General features: G+C 51.7%; 1 protein-coding gene across 1 annotated transcript in view; it reads right to left on the bottom strand.

The window, feature by feature from the left end:
• SEL1L3 (SEL1L family member 3) overlaps window positions 1-26,894 on the bottom strand; it is a 108,178-nt gene that overhangs the window by 29,131 nt on the left and 52,153 nt on the right. Inside the window, exons 10-14 of the mRNA XM_062212862.1 lie at window positions 17,203-17,414; window positions 14,932-15,111; window positions 7,958-8,077; window positions 5,977-6,117; window positions 1,822-1,884 (exon numbers count right to left, since the gene is read on the bottom strand). Coding sequence (XP_062068846.1) covers window positions 1,822-1,884; window positions 5,977-6,117; window positions 7,958-8,077; window positions 14,932-15,111; window positions 17,203-17,414 — 716 coding nt within the window. The remainder of the gene's footprint in view (window positions 1-1,821; window positions 1,885-5,976; window positions 6,118-7,957; window positions 8,078-14,931; window positions 15,112-17,202; window positions 17,415-26,894) is intronic.

Here is a 26,894-nt window from a genome sequence, read left to right as displayed (position 1 = left end):
TACATTGTACTCCACGTACCAGAGGTGAAAAAAAAAAAGGAAACCAGCAATGGGACAGATGCTCCATCAGGGCCAGAATCTTGTTTTCCTCCTCAGTGGCATGGGCACAAAATGACAGCTTGACGAATGAACAAAGGCCACTCTGGGAATGCTGACACAAAACAACATGGAATCCAGATCCCACGCTCCCAGGGTGGAGTTCAATAGGACTCACATCCTTAGGCCCCTCCCCGAAGACATCTGACCTTCAACTTGGAGAAGCGTCAGCGCCACAGATCAGGCCATGGAAGTGTTATTCTTGAGTCAGGGGGGCGGGCAGGGTTAGCTCCCAAGAAGTACTGAAGAACGCATTTCCAAGAGGTACTGGACCAGGTCACCCTGCAGGTGGCGAGAACCTGCTTTGGGACAGCCTACAGAAGGTTCTCGGCCAAGCCTTACTCAGGTGCCCCTGTCCTGCTCAGGATGCTTGCTGAACTGCTCCTCCAGAACTGCCCTGGAACCCAGTTCGGAAACCCCACAAGATACCCCGCCTTCTGCTTAATACTCACATCACCCAGCTCCAGCAACAGATCTCCCGCACTTGACTTTCCGCTAGTTCCCAAATCAAATGATCGTGCACCCTTTGCACGGGGCCTGACAAAGAGTAGGGGCCTCGTAAGTTCTTGCTGAGTGACCACCTGTTAATCCTAGCAAGGACTCGGCTCTTGCAGGCCAGGCGACTACACTGCCCTGATACTCACGGAAGGTCCATTCAAAACAAAGCACAGGAGACATCACTTCTCACCGGGATGGCCAGAGATGTGAATTTCATACCTGCCAGCGAAAGCCCGTCACTACCCCTAGCAGAGGCTCTGCACCCATTGCCCTCTACCAGCACCAGGGAGCTATTTTCCTACTTCTGCCCCATCCACTGTGTGGGGCTGGGAGTGGGCGAGCACCGCGGCTGGTTCCTTCTTCTGAGTCGTGAGCCCTCTCGTCAATACACAGATGGAGGGGAAGCCTGCTGACGCCCTTCCTGCCTGCTCCGGCGTGCCGCTCTATGGAGCAAGCCGCTCCGAGCTCCTCGAGGGGAGGGATTTAGGGGGGGAAGCTTGGCAGGGATATTCCAGGAGTCCTCAAGCAGCAGACAAAAGCAACCTTGGGAAACAGGGACACACGGAGAGCCAAGAGGGCCACAGGGCGCTCTGTGGAGGCCGCGAATTGCAGGGGTGCCCACAAATCTGCGCAATGTATGTGTGGGGGAGTGTGCACTGGGCACGTGTGCGCTTGCCCATGAAAGTGTGCGGTGGGCCTACGTGAAGGTGCCCCTTCCCAAGTGACAGGACACCCTCCATTCTGCAGAAATCAGCTGACTTGAAGCTATCATTGCAAAATAATCCCGACACCTGGCCATAAACTTGGTAGACAGCCCCTAAACGCAAAGCACAAGAAGGCAAAAGGAATCGGGTGTGACAGGGTTAACCTTGCAAGGATTTAGGCTGTAGGTTTTCCTAATTCCATGGCATTTATCCCCCCCATTCAATTCCAGAGAGCCCTGCTGCTTGCTCTCCGAGCTGCTCTGATTATAATTTTAGCCTTCAAACAAAACCAGCCCCAGTTCTATGGACTGGCAGGTGAATTCAGCTTTTGAATTTAGCTGTGCCCATTGTGACAGGTTTCTGGTTTCTGAATGTGGCGTAACTCAGAAATGACTAATCACCCCCTCCCCTCCAGCCTCAGGAGGTTGGCCGTGTCCTCTGCAGGCTGGGACAGCCACTGCGACAGCAGCGGCGGGGGGTGTGGGCTGGACCGCCCCCCCCCACGAGCAGACGGGGCTGTTACCTTGGAAGCCGCTTTCTTCATCAGCTCCAAGGCAAGCCGTCTGTTCTTTTTCACTCCTTGACCCTAGACGTCGACAAGCAGCAATGATTACGGAGGATTAAATAAACCCAGAGTGCACGCACACGCAACACACAGACACTTCAGAGAATCAATACGAAATACTTCAACACCCAACCCTTCTTAATCGAAAAACCTCACCTTCAGTGACTTCTCCCTTGATCAGCGCCATTCCTGCGTGGTGGTTTTGTTTTAGACGTGCAGAGCAGAGGCACAAGCCCGAGCCTCCCAGCCTCCCAGAAGCCCCTCCCCCGCCTGCACCGTGTCCCCCTGGGAGCTGCCTTCCCGTCAATCCCCGGGTCCTGCTGGGAGACGCCTGATTCAGGGCAAATGAGTGCCGTCATCCTGGATGTTTTCCTCGGGGGATTCTCTCGTTTGCCAGCCAGATAAAGCACTTTATCTGCGTAGGACGGGCAAGAGTTATTAGACTGCCGCTCGCAGCATCCTTGGTCGGGGTGGAAGTCCCGGGTGGGGGGAGGGGAGGGAGAGGGGAGAGCACCATAGCTTCAGGACGGGCTGGGAAGGAGATGGGACCCTGCAGACCTGAATGCCTCGGGGTCAATTGGCAGCAACCACCGGGGTTCTTCCTGCAAAGTCAAGCTATTGTGGAGAGGTGGGCTGGTCCACCGTGGGCATACACGAGCTCTGGGGTCCTTGAAGAGGACAGGAGCTCCGTGGACCACACAGAGACGTCTGGAAAACCAATGGACATGGCAGGCGGGGGCGCCCTGAGGCCTCGCCACACAGGTCTGAGCAGGAAGATGCTAGGCAGGGTGAGCCTGAACACCATGGCTGTGTCCACGCCCATTTGGAACTGTTGACACTGCCCCACGCCCATGTAGGATCCTCCAGGACCCAGACACAAGTGGCTCCCAGTGACATGAGCATGGGTGCATCAATCTTACGCCTGACTCTTGTCTTACACAAAGGCAAGACTGAGCACAGACACGGATAAGCTGCACAAAGTGTTAACTCGATTTACTACAAGGGGAGCAAGGGAACCCACATGCCCATGTGAGTGTGGGTGCCCCCGCACAGAGAAACACCCACTACGAGGGGGCAGAGGACTGACCAAAGGGAGGAGGGTGGGGGAGGGGAGGGTGCACCTGTGCGGCACCTCCAGCCGTAGTCTGCAGCAAAAGGGAGCGCCCTGTTGGTTGGCCTCTTTGATGAGGTAGAGGGTGATGCCGCTACCTGCGAGGGTGAAGCCCCTGAGCACTTCATGGCACCTCCATAAATCCCACATGAATAATATCAGTATTTTCCTGGCTTATGGCACGGATGAAGGAGGTGCAGTGCATCGCGGGGTAGGGGGCTTTCTGATTGACAAGTAAGGAGACAACATCACAGCTGGGGGCTTGCAGGGTTTTCCAGCTCATGCAGACCTATCTGGCTGCCTGGTTCCACCACACCCACAGGGTCACATGCGACACAAATGGGAGAGCGCTCTGCCGAGCAGGCAGCTGCTAACTCTCTCCACGCTCGGCCCTGGAGACAGCACCAATCAGCACGCCTGCTTAAGCTACAGGAGCCAAGCACTGTCCCATCACAGCTCACAGTCCCAGCACCCTCACCCGCGGTGCTGCTGTTACTCCCACCTGAGACACATCCCAGAGTCACACCGAGGGTGAGAAGCAGGGGCAGGATGGAAACCCAGGCAGGTGGATTCCTGAGTCTGGGCTTATAACCGGCACGTTCTGCCTCCCCCTGCCCCCGTATGTCTCCATGCTAAGCTAAGCCAAGTGGAACAGTTCAGAACCTCCTTGTAGGATTCCGGAAATGCATAGGATATGCTTGGCTGTACAAACTTTAGGACGCAAACTGTGAATCCGACCCAAGACTAAATTACATACACCCAGTTTCTACTCCTCTTTGGCGCACCTGTTTCATGAAACTGATGAGCTGAAGCCAAGTGGAGGGTGAACAACCACTCTTCGGCAGGGCTTCATTACTTCATTTAATCAGAAGGGGAGGGGAGAGAAAAGAGCACGGGAGGAACCTGGAGGGGCGGGCTGCGGAACGAGACAGCCTGTCTAGACTTCTGTAAAAGCATCAGGAAGACCAGATCCGCAGAACGTGGGGCTGAGCCTGCAAGTGAAGCTTCCACAACTTCTCCACCGTGAAGGAATAAAACCGAGCGCCCCAGCGGTTGGCCAATTCAAAACCTCACAGCTGTCTGACCCTTAGGGCAGGGACATTTCCAGGACACTTGCTATTTAACCAGACACAGGAGAACTTGTTGCACAAAGAACATGTACGATACAAGAAGGTGGGCAGTGCTGGAAGCCGTGATGAGAGACAGATGTCAGGTCCTGGGATTTAAGTACTTAGTGACTACCCACTGAGGCCATGGGTGGAGGGCAGCCGCTGCCACCCACGGCAAAGCTTCATCCTCGTGTAGATGCAAGGTGGGCTGCACTGGACCGCTTGGGACAAACCACAGCCACCAGCCGGGCGCCCCTACGCAACCCAGTGCAATTCCTGTTCACGCTGCGAAAGCCCGAGTTCCGCATGGGGTCCTTTCACAGGGAGTACACTTGAAGCAAACTGCTTGCAGAGGTGAAAATCTACTGGGAGAGGCTGACAAACAGCATCCTGCATCACACCTAGACAGCCTGGCTGGAATGCAGGAACACCCAAACAACACTAACACCCGGGCAGTCAGCGCGGGGCGGGGTGGAACACTACGTCATCTTAAGTTAGTTACTTGCGCATTCGCTTCTCCCTCTGGGTTGTAAGCTCCCGAGGGGTGGAAACAGGGCCTGGCTTGTGCCTTTGGCTGCATGCTCAGGAGGACAGATAGCTCTCCTCTGTGCCATCTCGGTCCTCCGTCTTCCCCTCCAGCATGTGAGCCCGAGGTCAGGAACGCGACTCATGCACTCACATGTCCCTTCATGTAGCACAGAGCGGCACCTGTCCGCTCAGAATGATGCTTACTGCACAAATACATGAATGCCCGGGCAGATGGCAAAGACCCGAACAATTTCCATGTTGATGTGAAGCTGGGAAGAGAAGGTCTGGGCTCTCAGTTTGGCAATCATCACAAGCAGTAGGTTTGGGGTTTGATAGGGCTTAGGGGGGTTGGATGCAGAAGTCCCGGTGGTTAACCAGTGAGCAGTCACAGCTGTGGCTCTGGAGGCCTGGCCGTGGACATGCACGCCCCAGTTTCAAGGCACTTGCCTTTAGCGGACAGCTGCACTGGTTGGGCACGAACGCAGGGTCCCAGGGTTTGCAGACCAAAGCCAGAGCTTTTTACTTCTTAGAGATGGATGACTCTGCTCTGCATTAGAAGCCACACTGCCTGGGTCGGTTCCTATCCCAGGTCTGAAAGGCAGCAGCTGGGAGACCCCAGGCAGGTTACACAAGCTCTCTGGGCCGCTGTCTACAGAGTGCTCCTAACACACAAAGTTCCTGTCCTGTAAGCTGGTCATGAGGATTAAACGCGTTAATCCATGGAAAGCAGGAACGAGCACTCAATCCATCAGCGTGAACGATTATTCTTTTATGTAAGACAGGCGGCACTGCAGGTCTCAAAGCCCACGGGTGAATCGTGGTCACCACCATCACCCCACGAGATCGATGACTGCAGGAACACACAGGATGGAGGTGGGGTGGAGGCCTTGCCCGACCCTGTCTCCTGGGCCCCTTCCACTCCTCCCTCCCGCCATTCTCCTACTGGCTCAAAACCAAGATCTTTGTTTCCAACAACAGGACTGTCGGGATCCAGCCCAAATACGCACTTTGTTTGAGCCATAATTCAATGAGAACTCTGCCTGGTGGCAAATGGGTAGCACCTGGAGGGGCTAGTGGCTGTGTACCAACCCATAAAATACAATGTCTCCCCTAGAATGCCGCGGTTCATGAAAAAGCACAGAGAATTCAGGTGCCAAACGTTAAGATGAATGATTGAAAAACAAGACGAGAGAACTGCACCCGACCGTGCCCTTTCAGCCGATGTCCCTTTCCAGGGAGAGTGACAGGAGTCTGCGCTGTTTCTGTGGTTTCAGTCTTCCTGTTTGCCTGCACGCCCACAGGAAACCGCTCAGAGAGTCTCCTAGCAGACCCGCACAATTTCAGCAGACATTACGTGGTTCGTACCTTGAACAGCACGATGGCGTAGTCGTATATTAGTGCTGGGTCCTCGGTCTCCAGGGCTCCCTTGGCATACCACTCGATGGCAGCTTCTGGATTCTTGGCCACACCTTGCTGTCCCCAGAAGAGCATCTGGGCCAATCGTTGCTTAAAGATAGCAACACAGAGTAATGACTTTCCTGGGCAATGCTTAACTTGAAGACTTTAAAAGGTGAGAGGGCAAAGCTCATTTAAATTTTTTATACTGAGACTCAAGAATAGCTAGACATTATCTTCCAGCTGGGGGCCGGACCCTGAGGATGATTATATAAATCCAAGCCACTGGGGCTGGTGTGGTGCTGTAGCAGGTTAAGCCAACGCTTGCAATGCCAGCATCCCACATCAGAGGCCCAGTTCGAGCCCTGGCTGCTCCACTTCTGATCCAGCTCCCTGCTAATGTGCCTGGGAAAGCAGCAGCAGATAAGCCAAGTACTTGGGCCCCTGCCACCCATGTGAGAGACCCAGATGGAGTTCTGCGTTCCTGGCTTCTGCCTGGCCCACCCCCAACTGTTGTAGTCATTTGGGGAGTGAATCAACAGATGAAAGATCTCTTTCTCTCTGTCTCTTTCTCTCTGTCATTCTGCCTTTCAAATAAATAAATCTTAAAAAAACCAACAGGAAATAGGGTGTGTGCAGGCACATACACACGGTGTGTTTATACTGCACCCAGGGCCAGAACTGGATGGCACTTGCTAGAACCTGAAACTCACAAGTTTCTCCTCTTGCCAGTAAGTCCCACCCCTTGGGAGGAGCTGCTTGGCTGTTCGGGCTGGTGATGAGTGGAGGTCTCTCCACAGCTGTACCTCTGCAGGCATCCCTCTGTAGCACTTACCTCCTGTTGAGTCAATCCTCTGCCTGGCTGGCCGCACCATCAGACTCAAGGCTGGGAGTTTTTTGAAGGGAGAAACCCTGCCCCCTGCCCCTCCACGCAGCAGAGCTCAACAGATGCTCACTGAAGTTGCCCAACAAATCTGTGTGGCATGAAAGCAAGGGGCTCATTGCTAGGAAGCTCATACAAGCTCTGGAGCACCCGGGCACTGGCTCTGGAATGGGAATTCCTCTGCACTGGAAAGGCCAGAGGCAGATGCCTAAGACCAGCGCAGCCAGGGGCAACCCTGGTTAGGGTTCTGGCCCCATGCAGGCCCCTCTGGTCTTTCCTGCTTCCTGCTTTTCCTCTCATCTCCTTCTCTTCCCCTCACCTCTCAGAATGCTAGCAAGGTCTTCACGGAGGAAGTCTCTCAATGGCTGACTTTGTCGGTGCCTTTGATTCCCTTCCTGTTTCCTTCCCTTCCCCATCTCTGGCCTTCTGCCTGTTTAGCGGCCCTAGGGGCTCTTCCTGATGCTGCGGCGCTCCCTGGGAGCCCTAAGCCCAAGCTAAATCCAGCCTCTGGGAAGGAGGTTTCCTCCCACTGCAATCAGCCTTGGGCTCCCATCAAGAGCTTCTCTTCACAGTGAAATCAAAGCAAGAAATCAGACAGGACGCTTGCCCCTTGCTACCCTTTCTTGTGCTCGAGAGACAAGGCTGATCCCTCTGGCCTGACAGGCCATCAGTGATTTTCCACTGTGCTGCCAGCCGAATTCACGCCCCCCTTCTCAGTACCCTTCCATTTCCTCCTGCACTCCAAGGTGCTTCTTGTTTTTCTCTCTGATGCATGCACCACAGTATCTTGAGGGAGTCTTTAGGACTGTTCCCAAATATTGTGGCGCACTCTCTCCTTCCAGGTGAGCGACGGGACTACACCCCGATGCACTGGAAGTCAAGAGGGGCTGTGGGATTGCTTTAGCCAATGAGATGTGAGACAGTACAGCCTCCACCAATGCCCCAAGCACAGGCAGTGAGAGCAAGAAATAAGCCAGCAACGCTTGAAGCTTGGGAGGTTTGGTGACTGCAGTGTGATCCGGTCTGCTGTGGCCTACAGGGTCTCCAAGGCGGTGACCACATTCTCACCTGAGCCGCTGCGTTGCCGCGGGTAGCTTCGTGCTTCAGCCACATAAAAACGTCTCCATCCTCTTTGGTTTGCACCTTGAGGATTTCATCATCTTTCAGTCTAATGGTTTCAACATATGCCTACAAAGAAAGAAGGGAAAGAGGGAGGGAGAGTGATCAGAAGGGAAAGAGAGAGAGAAAGGACGCAGGGAAGGGAGGAAACAGTCAAATACTATGAGCATGCAAGACATGATGCTATTTTCTTAAACCAGCAGGAGATCAAGCAAAAACTAGATGAATAATTGAAATACGAGGCATGCCTACAACGCTGTAAGATCAAGTTCTTTTTAAATGGCTGCATCATATCTCACATATCTAAATGAGTGTTTGTTGTTATCAAAGTGTTTGCCTTGAGAAGTCATCATTTTTTTCTACCTCTATTGCTCAGGCTTGCTTAGAAGTCCACCCGTGCCACTGATTTCAGTCAGATTACACAGACACACACGCACAGTGTCCGAAAAGGAAAATCAATATTTTCTAAATATAACCTGATTTTTCATCCCCAAGTATCACTAGCCTGCATGACTAACCCCTCTGATTTTGCAGGCTCAACTTCAATTATGTTTTGACTATTTCCAAAATTTTTTAAATCTACCCTGAAAAGAAGAGGGTGTGTTAACTCTGAAGATGTGAGAAAGAACAGGCTGGAAGCTCTATAGGATGAACTCAAAGGGAACATTCACAAAAGGTTTTGAATTTGCACACCACCTCCTGGGTGTCTGGCTGCTTTGAAGAAAGATTAAGATTCATTTGGAGGTAGACATTTTGGCTGTTTATTAAAAATTCAGCACTGTTGTTTCATGGTTCCCTTTATGTGGGAGGAAGTCCCACAGCACCAACAGTGGATACTGGAGAGGCCCTTCAAGGCCCAGGGCGTGCCACTGGCAAATAGGGCAAAATTGGATCTAGACTAGCTTGGAAAAGCAGCCCTGGAAAAAAGAAGCCAGACTTGATTTCCATTCTGTTCATCTTGGATACTTAGCTAAGAAAAGTGCTTAGAGCCACAAACTCCAGGCTACAGCCCCACCCCTTAGACTGTGTCTCAGCTGCCACCTGCACTGTGCCCTGTAGAGCGAGGGGTCCCTTCAAGGGGCTGTAGGGAGCTGAGACTCAGGCACCCTGCAAGTATCCATTCCTGCTGACTATCTAACCTTTAGAGGCCACCAAGCTGCGCAGTAATGAGAATCACAATGTCTACTACTTTTTATGGAAACCAACTCCACCCGGTGTTGAATAAATTTTTTTTATTTCATCTTCACAACAGAGCTGTGACCCAGGTACCTCTGTTCTTGATTTACAGGCAAAGAGACAGGCTGAGATGGACTCAAAGCCATGAGCTGGCCCTGGGGTGCCAGGTTGGCTTGACTCCAATACAGGTGTGTTCCTCCATGGTGTCGCCCTCTAGTGAGAAGTCCTGGAATGCAGCCTGGGCACAAGCCCCACCATCTGGTGCATTCCTTGCCCAGGGTGGGTGCCCCAGGGAGAGGGCACTTCAGCTCAGACCCAGGATGAGCACAGAATTGGGCTGAAGTTCATGTCACTCTGATAGGAATTCTCAGCTGGGGTGGGGTATGGGGTGGGGTGTGTGTGCGTCTCTGCTCAGCAGGAAAGTTTGGGGTTTGTGATTTAGGTCATCTTTATTCTCCTCACTTTGCTTCCTCCTCCTGCTCCTCGTCGGGATTTGAATGGAAGACACAGGCCATGAAGACAGGTGCCCACCCCACAGGGGTGTGTATTCTGGCTTTTTGCCCCTCCCTGGCAGTGACATTACATCACCATAAGCATCATGTGTGCCAGGCTCTGGCCCAGTTGCTTCACCAGATGGTCACCATCAGGATCGCACTTCACGTATGTAGAAACTGCAGCCGAGGGAGGGGCCTGGCACAGCGCCTGACAGATCAACAGCATTCAACCTATCGGCCATTATTTCTGGCAGTGCAAAGATTAAGAAAGACCCGGGTTCAAATCAAGGGTCCACTACTCATTTGCTGTGTGACTTTGGGCAGGTTCTTTGGCCCTTCTGAGTCTCAGTTGCCGTATCTGTAAAATGAGAATTCCTTCTACTAACCTCATGGGGTCGCATGAAAATTAAATGAGATTGTTTGTGAAAGAACTGAGCAGTGGGCCTGGCAAACAGCATGCTCTCAGTCTGTGGCAAATCATTTACTTTTTTGACAGTATTTGTTTATGCTAAAGTGTAAAAGGCTAATAGCAGTTTAGAGCACTAGCCCTCCTACTGATATTTGTAGCTTTGTATGGCTCAAAGCATTACATTGTAGGGATGAAGCTCTCTTCAGAGAAATGTTTGCTTTAGAAACTGGAAGTAATAGCATTTTGGGAGAGATGGGAAACAGAAACATTTTAGAGAGTTCACACTATGTGTTTGACTTTATTCAGCACACAGCTTATAGCAGATGGCTTAATGCAATCGTGCTGTTACAGCATGTGAGGTACACACCCTCATGGGGCCTGTTTTACAAGTGAGAAACTGAGGCAGAGGCAGAGAGGTGAGTGGGACTTTTCCAAGCTTTCACGTTTAGTGGAGAGCAGACCCAGCACATCTTGCACCCATACGGTGAGGTTTCTGAAAGAGGAGGGGCTGTCTGAGAAGCAATCAAGTAGGAGGAATTGATGAGAAATGGGGCATGAGAAAGCAAGCAAAGCCAGGGTGCCCAGGCTAGGCCAGGAGGGCGAACAGCAGGCTATGGCTAAACGTTTGACCTCGGTGGAGGTGGCAGGCCAAGCTGGGATCATCTCAAATTGAGGTCGGGGATGGAGAGAAAAACTGGGTCAAGGAGTGTCTCATATGCTCCCTCCTGGCTGGACATCGCTCTCCTGGGCAGTGCCTCTCAGCCTTGGACCTGTAGCACTGTTCTCCGAGAAGGCATCCCTTGGTGTCCTTGAGGGATGGGATCTAGGGGATCCCCTGTGGATCCCTAAAGGCATGGATGCTCCAGTCCCTTGTATAAATGGCCTAACATTTACAGCTAACCTCCCTATAGCCTCCCATATACTTCAGATCATCTCTAGGTTACTTACAATACTACTGCACTGGCAATGCTACATAAACAGTTGTGATGGCAAGAAAACAGTCTGTACATATTCAGTACAGATGCAATTTCTTTCCAAATGATTTCAGTCCGCAGTTGGTTGGATCCATGCATGAGGAACCAGAGGCTGCAGAGGGCTGTTTTTTTTTTTCTTCATATATATATATATATATATATATATATATATATATTATTTGACAGGAAGAGTTAGACAGTGAGAGAGAGAGACAGAGAGAAAGGTCTTCCTTCCGTTGGTTCACCCCACGAATGGCCGCTATGGCCGGCACGCTGCGCCGATCCGAAGCCAGGTGCTTCTTCCTGGTCTCCCATGCGGGTGCAGGGCCCAAGCACTTGAGCCATCTTCCACTGCCCTCCTGGGCCACAGCAGAGAGCTGGACTGGAAGAAGAGCAACCAGGACTAGAACCAAGTGCCCATATGGGATGCCGGCGCCACAGGAAGAGGATTAACCAAGTTAGCCACGGCGCTGACTGTTTCTACATCTTCTGTGCCTGGACCCCAACAGCAGTCCTGGCAGATGCTACGGATTGGGACCTTAAGATAGGAATCTGGGGAGAGGGCACCACTCGGACCACAAGAGGAGGCTGCTGCAGTGGCTTGGGGAGAGAGGAGGAAGGCCAGAGCTAGGCAATGGCAGGAGGGGTGGAGAGAAGGGGAGAAAGGAGTCAGCCTGTCGAGCTGTTGAGGGTTGTTAGTGATAGGATGATGGGGAAGCAAAGGTGAACCCCCAGTTTCCAGCAAGGACAACGGTGCCAGCAGGCACAGAGAAGGGCAAGGGGACTGGGTGTGCTCGTGTGTTGGGTATAATAGCAGAGGGGGAGGTGGGAGAGAAAGCACAGCCTGGGCTAAAGAGTTGAGCGTCATCAGCATGGGAGGGCAGTGGAGACCAGGGGAGTGAATGAAGCCCCCACCTCTAAGCGTTAGGGATGGAAAGGACACAGAAGGCGAGGCCTGAACCACGTGGACCAGCCACTTCTACAGAGTTGGCGGCACTCATTTGCAACAAAACCCCCAGAAGAAACCAACAGAAAGGGCCCCCCCCCCCCTTCTCTCCGCTGATCCCAAAGCAGAGTCTGACGGAACCATAATGCCTGGCGAGAAGCGAGGTTACTAATGAAGACGATGAAATGGTGTGAACCACGCGCTACATAAAAGAGAAAGCGAAACAAGAATCATGAGAGGACCTATTGACAGATCCTCGGTTTGTTAATTAGAGGCCCCTTTCTCTGTCTCCTCATTTGCTACATTATGCTGGAGCATTAATAGAAGCCTCAACAACAGGATATTTAAATCAATGCAGGACACCTGCTCAGAGTCTCAAGCAGCCATGCGTTACACTTGCATCGGCGACACACAACTCTCCTAAGTGTGTGATTCCTATCTGTGCCTCTTCATCACCTGACTCCCCAGCTGCAAGATGCAAAGTCTCGATTCATCTCTTCTGGTCCTGACCAATTAAACCTTTTCTTTCATAATCATAACACTTCACATGCCGAATCTTCAAAAGAAAAGGAGGCAGCTAACAGCATGCCATTTCTCCTTGCTAATTTAGGCTGAATTAGAATTCTTATAAGTATAATATATCCATATAGGATACGAGGAGCACAACCCAGCATAGCAACAAGACAACCGCAGGATGACTTTGTGCCTTGATTTTGCAGCAATGGCCTGTGAAAAAAATATGTTTTTAATTTTAACAATTGATAAATTCACTCCTACCCAACTGTGGTGGAATTTTGCACATAGCTGGTGCACACCGAGGGAATATTGATGCACAAATGATACGGCGTCTACGTTTATTCCGAAGGAACCATCATTCTAGAGAAAGAATTCTCCTAGACAGCCTCTTGGTGTTTTACAGCCTGACTCATGTTTAACACTCGCCGACGGCATTTATCTTGACTCATTTATTTCCTAACTGCACAGAGGCCACTGTCGATTTCTTTTCCAGAAGCCATCCATTCCCGCACATCAAAGCATACGTTTTCTGCACTCTGGGTTTCTAAGCACACTCCAGGAGCAGAGCTGGGGACCAGCAGTCTCCTTCCCAGGTAGCTGCACGGCCTACGGTTTAACAACCCAGCCCCAGCCAGGCCCCTCCCTCAGGAATGCTCATCAAACAGGAGAAAAATCGAAAGTTTACAGCACAGCTCAGGTCCAGATCCAGCCACGCAGTCGCTCACTGCTGTTGGCTGCACGGACGCGGCCACCCCATCCGTTCTCATGAGGCCAGGGCTGGGTGACGGTACAGGCAGAGCCCAACATATTTGCTATCTGACCCTTTACAGTAAAAAATGAAAACCTGCCAGCTCCAGGTACGGACTATTTGTACTTCTCAACGGGACTACCTCCAGGGCTAAGCCCGCGAAGGCAGCAGCGTCACGGCCGCTTACGGTGGGTGTGGATCTGCGTTGTCGGTCTGCTTCCAGCTTTACTTAGAACCTTTTATTCCCATCCTCAAAATAAGTCTGGAAACAGGCCATCAGCACGCCTAATGTAACACGGGAAGATGTTTTAGCAGACGTGAGCCACTGATTTCTTTGCCCTGTGAGTCAATAACATTTGGGAGCCTGCAAAACTATAGGCTGGAGTTAGTGCCTCTCACCCAGTCTCTACTCCATGATGGGAGGGCAGAGCCTTCAAGCATCGTGTGCTGTTGTCAGCACTGGGCTAGCAAGGCTCATGGGACAGGGCCGTTTCCCAAGCGCCCAGCACTCCCACGCTGGGCAGGGAGCTGGTTTCTGTCCATCGTGGCCTCTACATGCTCATTGTGTATTGATAGGACCTCGCTGGCCTTATGCCTCTGTTAAATTTGGCTCCACTGAACATCTCTAGAAACCACCATCTCACATGGTCTTCAGTCAAAGACAAGATGTGGGGCAGGAGGTTGGGGCACTGGTTAGGTCAGCATGTGGGATGCCCGCATCCCACATCAGAGTGCCGAGGGTCAAGTCCTGGCTCCACTCCTGATGCCAAATTCCTGCTAAGGCACACCCTGAGAGTCAGCAGTGATGGCTCAAGTACTTGGGTCCTTGGCACCCGTGTGAGAGACCTGCATGGAGGTCCTGGCTCCTGGCTTCAGCCTGGCCCAGCCTTGGCTGTTGCATGAGTTTGGGAAGTGAACCAGCAGATGGGAGCACCCTCCTTCACTTTCTGCCTCTCAAGATAGTTACTTTAAATAATTATTTATTTGGAAAGGCAGAGTTACAAAGAGGGAGGGAGTGTCTGAGGAAGAGGAAGAGGGGGAGAGAGGGAGAGGGAGAGAGAGAGAGAGACATATCTTCCATCTGCTGGTTCATTCCTCAAGTGACTGTAACAACCAGGGGTAGGTGAAGCCAGGAGCCAGGATCTCATCCAAGTCTCCCCCATGGGTGGCAGGGGCCTAAGTACTTGGGCCTTCTTCACAGTTTTCCCATGCACATTAGTAGGGAGCTGGATTGGAAGCAAAGCAGCCAGGACAAGAACAGGTACCCACATGGGATGCTGGCATTGCAAGGCAGTGGCTTAACCTGTTGTACCACAATGCTGGCCCCATAAACACATCTTTTAAAAGATACCTATGTTTCTGGTACACATTTCCTGCAAAATTCAGCGTGTCCAGGGCCAAACGTACCCTCCTCATACCAGTGCTCCCGCTCCAGGAGAGCTTTCCACGAAGACTGGGGGCTGTCCCTGCGTTCAGCCTGAACACCCAGCCAGGATGTACGACAGAGGGCAAGGAAGGTGTCTCTCCATCCAATTCCATTCCTTCTGGAAAGGCAAACAAAGAAGCCAGCCACAGGGGCAGGCAGACACTTCCTGTACCTGCTCCAGAAGCCGTGGTCAACAGGGCCACAAGCATTCCTACCCAGTTCTCTCGCACGCACCTGATCTCCTTGGAGCGTGTGTTGGTCAAGGGGAGTCTTTGTGGCAATGTTGCTGTAATAGGCGTAGGACAGCTCCCAGTCCAGGGGGTAGCCGTCAATACCCTGGTAGTGTTTGTACCCTAGATTCATCGAAGACAGCCGCTCACTGCCCTGGCCTCCAACCAAACTATACAGCATGCCCTGTTGGGAAGAAATGGACAAAGTGTTCAGAAGGTTTGAGAACATGAAGGCTATAAAATCCCAACACTACACGGTCAGGCAGCCCAGTCCCTATGCAATCCTGATTGTTCCAGAAATATGTTAGCTTGCCTTTGTAAAAAAACAAAACAAAACAAACAAACAACAACAAAACACTGCGGCTAGAAAAAAAAAAAGCCAAGACAGGTGTCTGCAACCGTACAAATTCCCAGCTAGCTGTCCTTCCCAACGTCTGATAATTTAAGATGTCCTGACTTTCGCCTTTTCTTGGCAAAAGTGAGGACCTTTTGACTTCTCTCCCAGCACCCCTCGCTTGGCAGCCAGTGTTCTGAGGATCCCACTTCTGCTTCAGTTCCATCACCCATGGACGCGCTGGTCCATGCCCCAGGCTCCGACTCTCACGGTGTTAGTGGCAGCACAGTCTTTGCATAGATGGGGTGGTCCAACCACTTCATTGCATATTTCAGGAAACTGAGGCCCGGAAAGGTGAGGGCATTGGTCCATGGTCAGCCAGCCACTGTGTGACAGAGACAGGACTAGAATTCTCTGCCCCATTCCACCTTGGTGGGGACTGCTCAGAGATTTAGGCTATCATGCTGTCCACCAGGGCCATCCATCAATCAGACACCACAAACCACTGGACAGGGACACGGAGCCCTCTGGGTAGGTTTCAGTCATTCTGAGCATCCCCACACCACGGAGAAACACGCGTGTGCAGAGCTGAAGGCTCAGAATGACCGCCGCACTCAGCAGTGGTTCCTGTGGGCTTGGCTGTCCATGCTGACTTGAGTGTACGTCGGGCACCCCAGTTCAACAGCACTCCTGAGTGTGTCTGGGCGGGCATTTCTGGACAGGAGCAGCATCTGAATCGATGAGTGGGAGCAGCAGACAGCCCTCCCCAATGCACACAGGCATCTTCCGCTCCCCTGAGGGCCGACACAGAACACCGCGGCTGAGGAAGGAAGAACTCGTCCCTCTTTGTCCCCTGCCTGCCTGTCTGAGCTGAAACACTGGCCTCTTCCTGCCCTTGGGCTGGGACTCACACTGTCGACCTCCCCTGGAGCTCAGGCCCTTAAACTTGGACTAGAGTCCACCAGTGGTTTTCCTGATCTCCAGGTGCGGCACTCAACAGCCTGTAGGGCTACGTGAGCCATTTGCATGGAAAAACAGAATTGAAAACAACATGCATTGCCCATGAACTTTTCAAATGCTCCCTGTATATCTCTTCCTATAGATTCTTCAGATAGATAGATAGATAGATAGATAGAGAAATATTACATCTAGATAGAAAGATATTAAATTTAGATGGATGGATAGGTAGATAGATAATATATTTACAAAGGTAGATACTGTTTCTAGGTAGATATTCTATCTACATAGATAACAGATATATCTAGATAGATATTGTATCTAGACAGATGTAATAGATATAGATGATAGATATTATACCAAGATAGATATTCTATCTAGATAGAAATTATATCTAGATATTATAGATAGAAAGATGATAGATGTTATACCTAGATAGATCTTTCCACTGGTTCTGCACCTGGGGAGAACCTTGGCTATTACTCCTAGAAGATATGATTCTAAATGTTGGACATGTTGCATCATAAAGTTGGATTCAAACCAAAGCGACACTGCCTCAGGTGAGGGCAGAGGCCTGGATGTGACCACCCTCTGCTCAGAGGTCCGAATGCTCTCCCTGTGCTAGGAAGGAATTTGGGGTGAGGGACCCACAGACAGGGCAGTCCCATGACTCAGGTCAGAGGCACCTGTTCCGGAAGCAGTGGGATTCTGCAGGCCCTGCCCCAACTGCTCCTTAGACGACAGGGGCATCGTCAGCCTCCCAAGCCCCTGCCCAGAAATGAAGGAAGTGCCCTTCTTCACTCCCTGAAAAATATGGGGCAGCCTCTATGTAAGCCAGCTCCAGGTCATTTCTCTTGAGTGCAAAGATTTTTTTCAAGGGCTCCGAGGAGCCGCAGCACGTCTGGGTTTTAGTAGCAGCGAGCGGGTGTGCCTCTGCAAACAGAACGCAGGAGACAGATGGCCCTGGGCCCGTGAAACACCTACCTGCAGCCGGTCCCGAGGCACACTTAATCCAGTCTCATAAAAGACGGCGAGGTAGTAGGATGCTTTATGGTACCCACAGCAGCTGGAATCCATCAGCAAGGGGACGACAGAGCTGATGTACTGGAGACCATCTACGCCGGAGAGTCTCTTTACCGCCTTCTCGAACATCCTCCCACCAATCTCTAGCACACATTCATTCTGGCTCCTTGGCACTGCAAACAACACAATTCACAGCGTACAAGATTAATTACCAGGCACTGACGCGGGGTGAGGAAGAAGGGGCCAGAGCCAATCAAATCACCTGAGTTACTGGTCCCGTAGGGTCCCTCGGTACCTGGAACTATCCCACTTTCTGGGGAGGTAAATTAAACCCTCTGGGGATGCTACGTTGTCATTCTGGAAAGAGCTTTTCCTTGGCACTAAATGACAGTCTAGTATCCTGGGAGAAAGGATGTGCCTTAGACAGCTGAGAGAGTGTCTGTCTCCAGAGAGTAATTCACTCAGTATAATTTACCACCGAGCCAGGACCCCTGGGACGCCCGGGGAGGCGTCGCTCCCGCCTCGTATGCTCTAACGGAGAACGTTTTCATCTCACAAATAGTTCTTAGGTGTGGCTCTAAAAAGCTGGGCTAAAAACACCTTATTTTGACAAGGCTTTCCTATCACCCTTAGCCTCCAATTCTTCTCTCGTGGGTCTTTGGATACAGCCAAGGGAGCAAGCGGACTCGAGTCAAGGACTGACAACATGCTGAGCGCTGGACCAAGTGTCTCACGCAAACTGTGTCTTTTGACCTATACATTCTTATGATTCTTTCTAGTATCCCCTGTCCAGACAAGGAGACTGAGGCCTGCATGAGTAAAGTAAGTTGTCTACAATCACAAAGCCAGGCTCAGGCTGAGCACAGCTTTGAACCGACCTATGCAGCCCATTGAAGCGAGAGCTCACAGCCACCTGACCCCCGGACGCCCAGGCAGCCACCTGACCCCGGACACCCAGGCAGCCACCTGACCCCGGACGCCCAGGCAGCCACCTGACCCCGGACACCCAGGCAGCCCACAGTGTCATCAGGGCCTCACCACCATGCACAGACTCATGAACACAACGGCTTTAAGCTGCGTGATGCTTCCTTTTACACATCGCCCATGAACCTATAAGCCAATGAACAGTTAAGCCCAAGCCCTCCCGTTGGCGTCTTCTGCAGTCCACCCTCGTCATTCAGTTCTCTCGCCTATTAATTCAGTGGACAGCCCAGCTCTGCTTCCAGTTCCAGATTCCTGCTAATGCATCTCCTTGGAGGTGGCAGGTCATGATTCAAGTGCTTGGGTCCCCACCATCCTCGTGGACGACCCGGACCGGCTGCTGCCCCCTGGCTTTGGCCCTGCCCCAGCTGTTGCAGACATCCAGGGAGCAGATCAGAGAGTGGGAGCTCCCCGTCTCCTTCTGTCTGCCTCTAAGTCCTTCGCTTTCAAATATTTACAAGTATTTGGAATATTTACAAGGCATCTGTCAGGTCACACACAACCAGACTTTAGAAGATAATCGTCCAAAAGTTAACCACAGACGAAACTCACTATGAGGCATGCGTCTGGCTCAGAGGTCAAGGTGCTGTTTGAGACACCTGCATCCCATATCTGAGCGCCTGGGTCTAAGTCCCAGCTCCACTTCCGACTCCAGCTTCCTGCTAATACACACCCTGGGTGGGGGGCCGCAGTGATGATGGCTCAAGTATCTGAGTCTCTGCCACCCACATGGGAGACCTGGATTGAGTGCTGGGATCTGGCTGTGGCCTGGCCCACTTCCAGCTGTTGTGGTCATTTAGAGGTGACCCAGCAGATGGAAGAACTCTCTGTCTGTTTGTCTCTCTCTTTCTTCACCTCTCTGCCATTCAAATAAGAATAGACACTTGTTAACTGTTACAAGCTTGATGTGTCTGTTTCCAGACTTTTCCTTTGCACATATAAACATATTAGTTACATGGGGCTGGCCCTGTGACACAGCAGGTTAAGCCCCTATCTGCAATGCCAGAATCCCCTATGGGTGTCAGTGTGTGTCCTGGCTGTCCCACTTCCAATCCAGCTCCCTGCTAATGGGCTGGGAAGGCAGCAGATGATGGCCCAAGTGCTTGGGCCCCTGCACCCATGTGGGAGACCCGGAGGAAGCTCCTGAACCCTGGCATCAGGCTGGATAAGCCCCAGCTGTTGTGGCCATTTGGGGAGTAGACCAGCGGATGGAAGATCTCTGTTTCTCTGTGTCTCTCCCTCTTTCTGTAACTCTGATGTTCAAATGAATAAATACAGCTAAAAAGAAAAGAAACATACTAGCTACATATAATCACGTCTTCTTTTCCAAAATGACATAATATGCTACTGCAGATTCTGACTCTCAATTTCCTTCTGGAAATTAACTATATCTTATGAATGCTCTCTGAGGCTGTCAGGCTCGGCCTTTCCAAGGCCTTAACAGTATTCACTCTCTAGCGGCACCCCTTTCCTACCAGTCTTTTTAAAGATTTATTTGAAAAGCAGGGTTACAGAGAGAGAGAGAGAGAGAGAGAGAGAGAGAGAGAGAGATCTTCCATCTGGTTCACTCCTCAAGTGACTGCAATGGCCAGGGCTAGGCCAGACTGAATCCAGGAGCCAGGACCTCACCCTCCCACGTGGGTGCAGAGGCCCAGGGACTTGGGCCATCTTCTGCTGCTTTCCCAGGCACATGAGCAGGGAGCTGGATCAGAAGTGGAGCAGCCGGGACTCGAACCAGCACCCATATGGGATGCCAGTGTTGCAGGCTTAAGCTACTGCACCACAACACCAGCTCCAGTCTCTATTTAAAAACAAAGAAACAAACAACTTGTCTATCTGGGAGACACAGAGACACATAAAAAGAGACTGATAGACAGGAAGAGAGAGCCCCCCATGCCCCGGGTCACTTCCCAAATGCCAGCAACAGTCAAGGCTGGGCCAGTCGGAAGCTGGGGCCCAGACACACAACCCCGGTCTCCTCCAGTTGCCTGAGCCATCACCACTGCCTTCCAGGGTCAGCATTAGCAGGACTCTGGAGTCAGCAGCAGAGCAAGGAACCCAGGCACTCTGATGTGGAATGCGGGGTCCCACCTGGTGTCTTAACCCCTAGGCCAAAGCCTGCCCCCAGCTCCCTGTTTGTCCACTTGAGCTGTTCTTCTTGGTTCTGCTCTAACCAACAACAGGGCAATGAAGAGCCCCGCACATCTCCCCTGCTCATCTGCTGGGATCTGTCTGCACCAGCAGTCTGGAGATCTTGTTTTGGATTTTTCCCTTTGCAGAACTGAAGGCAGACCCCATCCTACTCGCCCATGCGCCACAGCAAGAGCCCTCCCCACCGGATTCTGTATGCACAGTGGCATTCAGACAGAATCGCAAAATGCCTTCTACTGCTACTTATTCACATATTTACTTTGAGAGCTGCACTCACCACAGATGCCCCTCTGTGCACGTTTTCAGCAAACAACATTAGCATTTTGGTAATGACTCAGCCTGGCCTTCCCCACTCTGCCACATACCTGGCCAAGATGGTGAGCTCTGCCCGAGTACCCACAGCCCCCAGCTTTGCAGGCTCAGAGGAAGAACGAGGCTCCACATCAAATGAAGCTCCGAATGAAACACTTGCCCTGCCGACCCCTGGCACGGTACCCAGAAATCATTAGCGGGAGTGCCCAGGTAGTGGGGCTGCTGGAGACAGAGCTACCACCTGCAGCACCAGCAACGTCGCAGACTGAAAGACAGGCAGGTGGAGAGGGCTTCCCTATTTGTCTTGTCTATATTGTTAAGTGTTTATTTATTCATAGTATTTACTTATTTTTTTATTTATTTGAAAGGCAGAGCAACAGAGAGGTGGAGAGAGAGAGAGAGAGAGAGAGAGAGAGAGAGAGAGATCATCTCCTATCTGCGGGTTCCCCAAGTGTCCACAACAGCCAGGGCGGGGCCAGGACGAAGCCAGGAGCCAGGAACTCCATTGGGGTCCCCCATGTGGGTGGCAGGGACTCAAGTACTTGCAGCATCATCTGATGCTTCCCGGTGCATTAGCAGGGAGCTGGATCAGAACCACAGACGGGACTTGAAGCAGGCACTCTGATGGGCGATGCAGGCCTCCCAGCTGCGGGTTAACCCGCTGTGCCATAACGCCCGCCTCTATCTGTTTTTTATATATGAAAATCATTACCCCCCCCCCTCCTCAAATAGTACCAGTCAGTATTTTCTCTGCAACAGAATCTGAACAATTTTCTGCACTAGTGGGTGTAATACAAGATAGTAATTCTAAGGTAAAACTGCACATTTGTTCAAACTGGAATTCCAACTGTTGCCCAAAACCAAAGCCACGATGTCGCTGGTGATATTGTGAAATCGGTGATTTTAAAGTCAGTTTAATGAAACTGTTAATTTCACCCATCTGGTTTAGCATATGCATTTTTTTCCTAGTCGATCTGTAACTAAAAACACGGCTTGTTTATGGAGATTAATGATGTAATGAAGAACCAAACAAACAAAACAGAAGAAGGAACCATTTCCCCACTTCCTCCCTTCTGCACTGGAAGCTAAGGAACAAAAGCCTGGGCCGTCACTCTTTTCCAAGTAGCCCTGCGTCATATATTTTGCTCTTTTCCCTTCGTTACAATAATACTACAAGTTTGCCATTTGTGTGCGCATCGTTAGAAGAGGAAAAAGGTGGGACAGGAGGAGGTGGCCCTACCAGGGCCCTGGAGCTGGATTGGGCGTCTGATTGAGAATTCGGAGAGACAGACACCCACCTTCACTCCTTGCGAGAGAATGGACACGTCAATCGGAAAGCCATTTTTAGTTCCAAGCTTCCGAAGGGTGTAATGCATTCAAAGTGGAAGTTTGGAGTAAAAGGAGAAAATGTAGTTTAACCATTAAAAGGAATGATGCTGGCCGAGTTTACTGGGTTAAACAAAAAAACACAAGTGCATTCCTCATTTGCCTTCCCATGTGGTGAGCCCCACTGGGTCCCCGAGGTGGAAGCAGCTAGCCTACTTCTCTCTCATAAGCAAACAACTTGTACTGTTCTGTCGTGTGTCAATTTTCAGATTGCATACCCACCATTCTCTACTTCCCTCATCCTCTTCCCTATCCTCCCCCCTCCCCACTTCCTTCCCTCTCTCTCTCTTTCTCTCTTTCTCTCCCTGTCCCTTCAGGACTGTATTTTCTGGGTGAGAAAATCAGATCCCAGGGCTGGAGCTATGGTGTAGTAGGTTAAGCCTCCACCTGAGGCGCTAGCATCCCATATGGGCGCCGGTTCAAGCCCCAGCTGCTCCACTTCCGATCCTCTCTTCTGTTATTCTTTCAAATACAATAAATAAATCTTAAAAAAGAAAATCAGACCCCATTCTTTTTTTTTTCTTCATGCTCCCACGAATTTTCTAAAACTATAAGAAACATCTAGAAAGTCGATGGTTCTTCAAGGAATACCAGTGGGAAGCTCTAAAAAGGACACAGCCTCCCGGTGCTAGCATGCAGCACGATTGTACGTCCACCATTTCTGGGCTCTGCACCCTGGGGTCTCCAAATGAACACTGCAGTTGCCAGCAAACATAAAATGACAAACAGCGACCATTCCAGTCCAGCTAGCAGCCCCCGGCAACTGTACAGGACCTCTCTTCCCCTGCTCTCGGCTCTCCAAAGCCTGAGGGAAGAGGCGGACATTGGTCCTGAAGAACAAGGCAGATGGTGCTGGCTTGGGAAGCCAGCCCAGCCTCGGCCCTGGCCTCAACCCAGGGAGACACTTGCTGGCCATCTTGGACTTGCTCTAGCCTGGGCACCTGCTCCCGTGGGCTCAGAGGTGCCCAGTGCATGGACGAAGGGCAGAAGGCGTGAAGCGTTCTGGCCTTTGGGGACCGATGTCCCAAGGGCTGTGCTGGCTGGCTCACTGTCTCGCTCACCTGGACTCCACCTGTCTGCACCCGAGCCTTTGCATCCTCCCTTTCTGCTCCCTGCCATCACCAAATCTCCGGCCCCTAGCCTGGCCTGCCATTGCCACCTGCAGCCTCTCTCCAGCCCACCCTCATTCAAGGATCCCACTCGAGGAGGGAAAGAAGGAAACAGTATGTACCACTCCTAAGTAATGAAGACACGGGCATATGGAAGCATTAGCAGAAGCCCAAATGCTAATAGGGCAATTTCTATGCTGCGCCGGGAGTCATTTCTTGAGAGAATTCAAGGTTCCCCAGGAAACCACACAGAGGTGGGCAGATCAGAAGGCCCCCTGGGGTCCTGAACAAGGGGTTGCACGCTGGATGCCACCCTAGAGCCCGGATGGTGAACCTCGGCACAGAGAATTCCTGCGACAATGAGGGAATCACGACACAGAGCAGGGAGGGTCTTCGGTCATATCTACAGGCACCACAGCCGGCAGCCACGGAGCAGCGCCATCTTTAATTCACAGACACGCGCACTGGGCAGGTGAGGAGTGAGCCCCTGTCACACAGCAGAGCAGCACACGCCAGTGGGAACAGCTGCACCTGACGCCAGGTTGTCACACCCACGGTCCTGCTCCACGCCGCCTGGCACTCATGGGCCAGTGCGTGCTCTTCACTGAGGTCACTCCAAGACCTACATGGGTCCAGATGTGGGCTTGCATCTCTCTTGGAATGGTTTCACATCTGGGCATCTGTGTGTCTCAGCAGCGACAGATCGCAGCAAAGCAAGAACCAGGAGGGTGCCGTCTCTGGAGTTCTTGGGTAAAGGAGAAGGACTCTGGTCCATTTTTGTAGGCACTGAGGCACTGGCCAACAGGGTCCACAGCCACACGTAGAGAAGCGTGCACAGAGACAAGACGAGGGAACAGGCTCAGGGAGGCAGTGGGGAGTGAGCAGACTGGAGACAGAAGCAGCAGCACGGGGGACTATCTGGACCCAGGCCAGGGTGTCGGGAATGCAGACTTTGGACTTGAGTCTCCTCGTTCCTTCAGTGAGTCGCTGACCCAGCAAAGACCTTTGGGGTTCACTGCGGGCAGTGAGATCACCTCAAGTCCAAGAGCAAGGTGCCTACAGCAAATGGAGAAGCTCTTCTGGTCTGATTCTACACTAGAGACAGATCTAAGGACTTCTTGTCTCTGGTGTGGAATCAGATCAGCAAATCAGCCATCGAAACGTGGGGACACAGGTCCTGTGCAGGGGACATCGGGTCCTCGGAGGAGTTCTGTCTGCGCAGGCTTGCCAGGCAGCTGACATCCTGGAAATGCAAGGTGGGTGCTTCCACCTGCACCACCTCAACAGGCCTGCCAGTGCGTGTGCAACGCAGGCACACAGGGGATCCGACAGCTGCAGCCCAGGCAGGGGAAGACGGGCCCCACTCAGGGGGGCCTGTCCCTCAGGTCCATAGGGATCTTATGTCCACAAAGCTCTTTCCTAGACATCATGTCCCCTTATAAAAGCGTCATGTGTTTTTATAAAAAGTCTATTATTTATTTGAAAGTCAGAGTCACACAGAGAGAGGGAGACACACACACACACAGAGAGACAGAGAGAGCTCTTCCATCTGCAGGTTCACTCCCCAGATGGCCACCATGGCCAGGATTGAGCCAAGCAGAAGCCAGGAGCCAGGAGCTTCCTCCAGCTCTCCCACACGGGTGCAGGGACAGAGGAGTTGGGCCATCCTTCACCTGCTTTGCCAGGCACATTAGCAGGGAGCTGGAGCAGAAGTAGAGCAGTTGGGACTGCAACCAGTACCACAGGCCAAGGCTTTAACCAGCTGTGCTATAGCACCGGCGCCAGCATTATATATATATATATATATATATTTTTTTTTTGACAGCTAGAGTTACAGACAGTGAGAGAGAGAGAGACAGAGAGAAAAGTTTTCCTTCCGTTGGTTCACCCCCCAAATGGCCACTACGGCTGGTGCACTGTGCCGATCTGAAGCCAAGAGCCAGGTGCTTCTCCTGGTCTCCCATGAGGGTGCAGGGGCTCAAGCACTTGGGCCATCCTCTACTGCCCTCCTGGGCCACAGCAGAGAGCCGGCCTGGAAGAGGACCAACCAGGACTAGAACCCAGTGCCCATATGGGATGCCGGCACCACAGGCGGAGGATTAACCAAGTGAGCCACGGCGCTGGCCCCTATATTCTTAATTCCTACTAAAACAGGCTTCCCCAGTGCATGAAAATAAATTACATCGTGTACCCACAAGGATGGCTACTTCTCAAGAAATCAGAAAACAGCAGGTTTTGTTGAGGATGTGGAGAAACTGGAGCTCTTGGGCACTGTTGGTGGAAATGTAAAACAGTACAGCTGCTGCTGCCAATGGTACGGAAGAGGTCAAAAAAAAAAAAAAAAAAAAAGCACAGGGTTACCCTACGATCCGGCATTTCTTCTTCTGAAACCAGAGCCAAAAGCATGGTGAGCAGGGTTCAGAAGCGGTGTCTGTACAGCCATGTGCGCAGCAGCACGAGTCACAGGAGGCGGAAGCAGCCCAAGTGGCCGTCAGTGGATGAATGGGTAAATGGAGTGCGTAGACACTGACAAGGAAGGATCACTCAGCTCTAAAAAGACAGGCAGTTCTGACCCACGCTGCGACACGGATGAACCTTGAGGATCGTATGCAAAGTGAAATAAGCCAGTCATGGAGCCAGTGCTGTGGTGTAGTGGGTAAGACTGCTGCCTGCAGTGCCGGCAGCCCATATGGGCACTGGTTCGAGTCCCAGCTGCTCTACTTCCAATCCAGCTCTCTACTATGGCCTGGGAAGGCAGTAGAAGATGGCCGAGATCCTTGGGCCCCTGCACCTGTATGGGAGACCCGGAGGAAGCTCCTGGCTCCTGGCTTCAGATCAGCACAGCTCAGCTGTTGTGGCCCTCTGGAGAGTGAACCAGTGGATGGAAGACCTCTCTCTCTCTCTCTCTCTCTCTCTCTAACTCTGCCTTTCAAATTAACAAATACATCTCTAAAAAAAAAAAAAAAAAAAAAAAAAAGAAGCCAGTCACAAAAAGACAAGTACCGTATGAGTCTACTTGTAGAAGGGATCTAACTATGCACTCAGAGCGACAGGAACCGAGACAGAGTGGTTGTTCCCAGAGGCTGAGTGGGAAGAAGGAAACTGAGGCGTGGTGCACAACTGTGTGAGCGCGCAGAGCACTGCTGAGCTGTGCCCCGAGCCATGGCTAGGGTGGCAGTGGGCACTTAGCTTAGCAGTTCCCGTGTCCACGTCTCACATGGGAGTGCCGGCTTCACCTCCCACCTCCAGCTCCCTGCTAACTCGCACGCTAGGAGGCCGTGGTGAGGGTTCACCTGGTTGGGTCTGTCACCCACGTGTGAGACCCAGGTTGAGTTCCTGGCTCCTGGCCCAGCCCTGGCTGCTGCAGGCATTTGGGGAGTGAACCAAATGTCCATCTCTCTCTCTCTCTCTCTTTTTCTCTCTCTCTGTCCATCTCTTGCTTTCTATTTTTCTGTCTTCTGCCCCTCAAAAATAAAAAAAAAATTTTTTTTAATGGTTAAGGTGGCAAATTTTATCTTACCACAATTAGAAATTTTTTTTTTAGATTTATTTATTTGAAAGGCAGAGCTATAGACACAGAGAAAAGACAGAGGGAGATCTTCTATCCGCTGGTTGACTCTCCAAATGGCTGCGCTGATCCATGAAGCCAGGAGCCAGGAGCTTCTTCCAGGTCTCCCATGTGGGTGCAGGGGACCAAGCACTTGGGCCATCCTC

Source organism: Lepus europaeus, chromosome 16 (genome assembly GCF_033115175.1).
Source record: "Lepus europaeus isolate LE1 chromosome 16, mLepTim1.pri, whole genome shotgun sequence".
NCBI classification, from domain to species: domain Eukaryota; kingdom Metazoa; phylum Chordata; class Mammalia; order Lagomorpha; family Leporidae; genus Lepus; species Lepus europaeus.
This window is presented reverse-complemented; position numbering and strand designations above follow the sequence as displayed.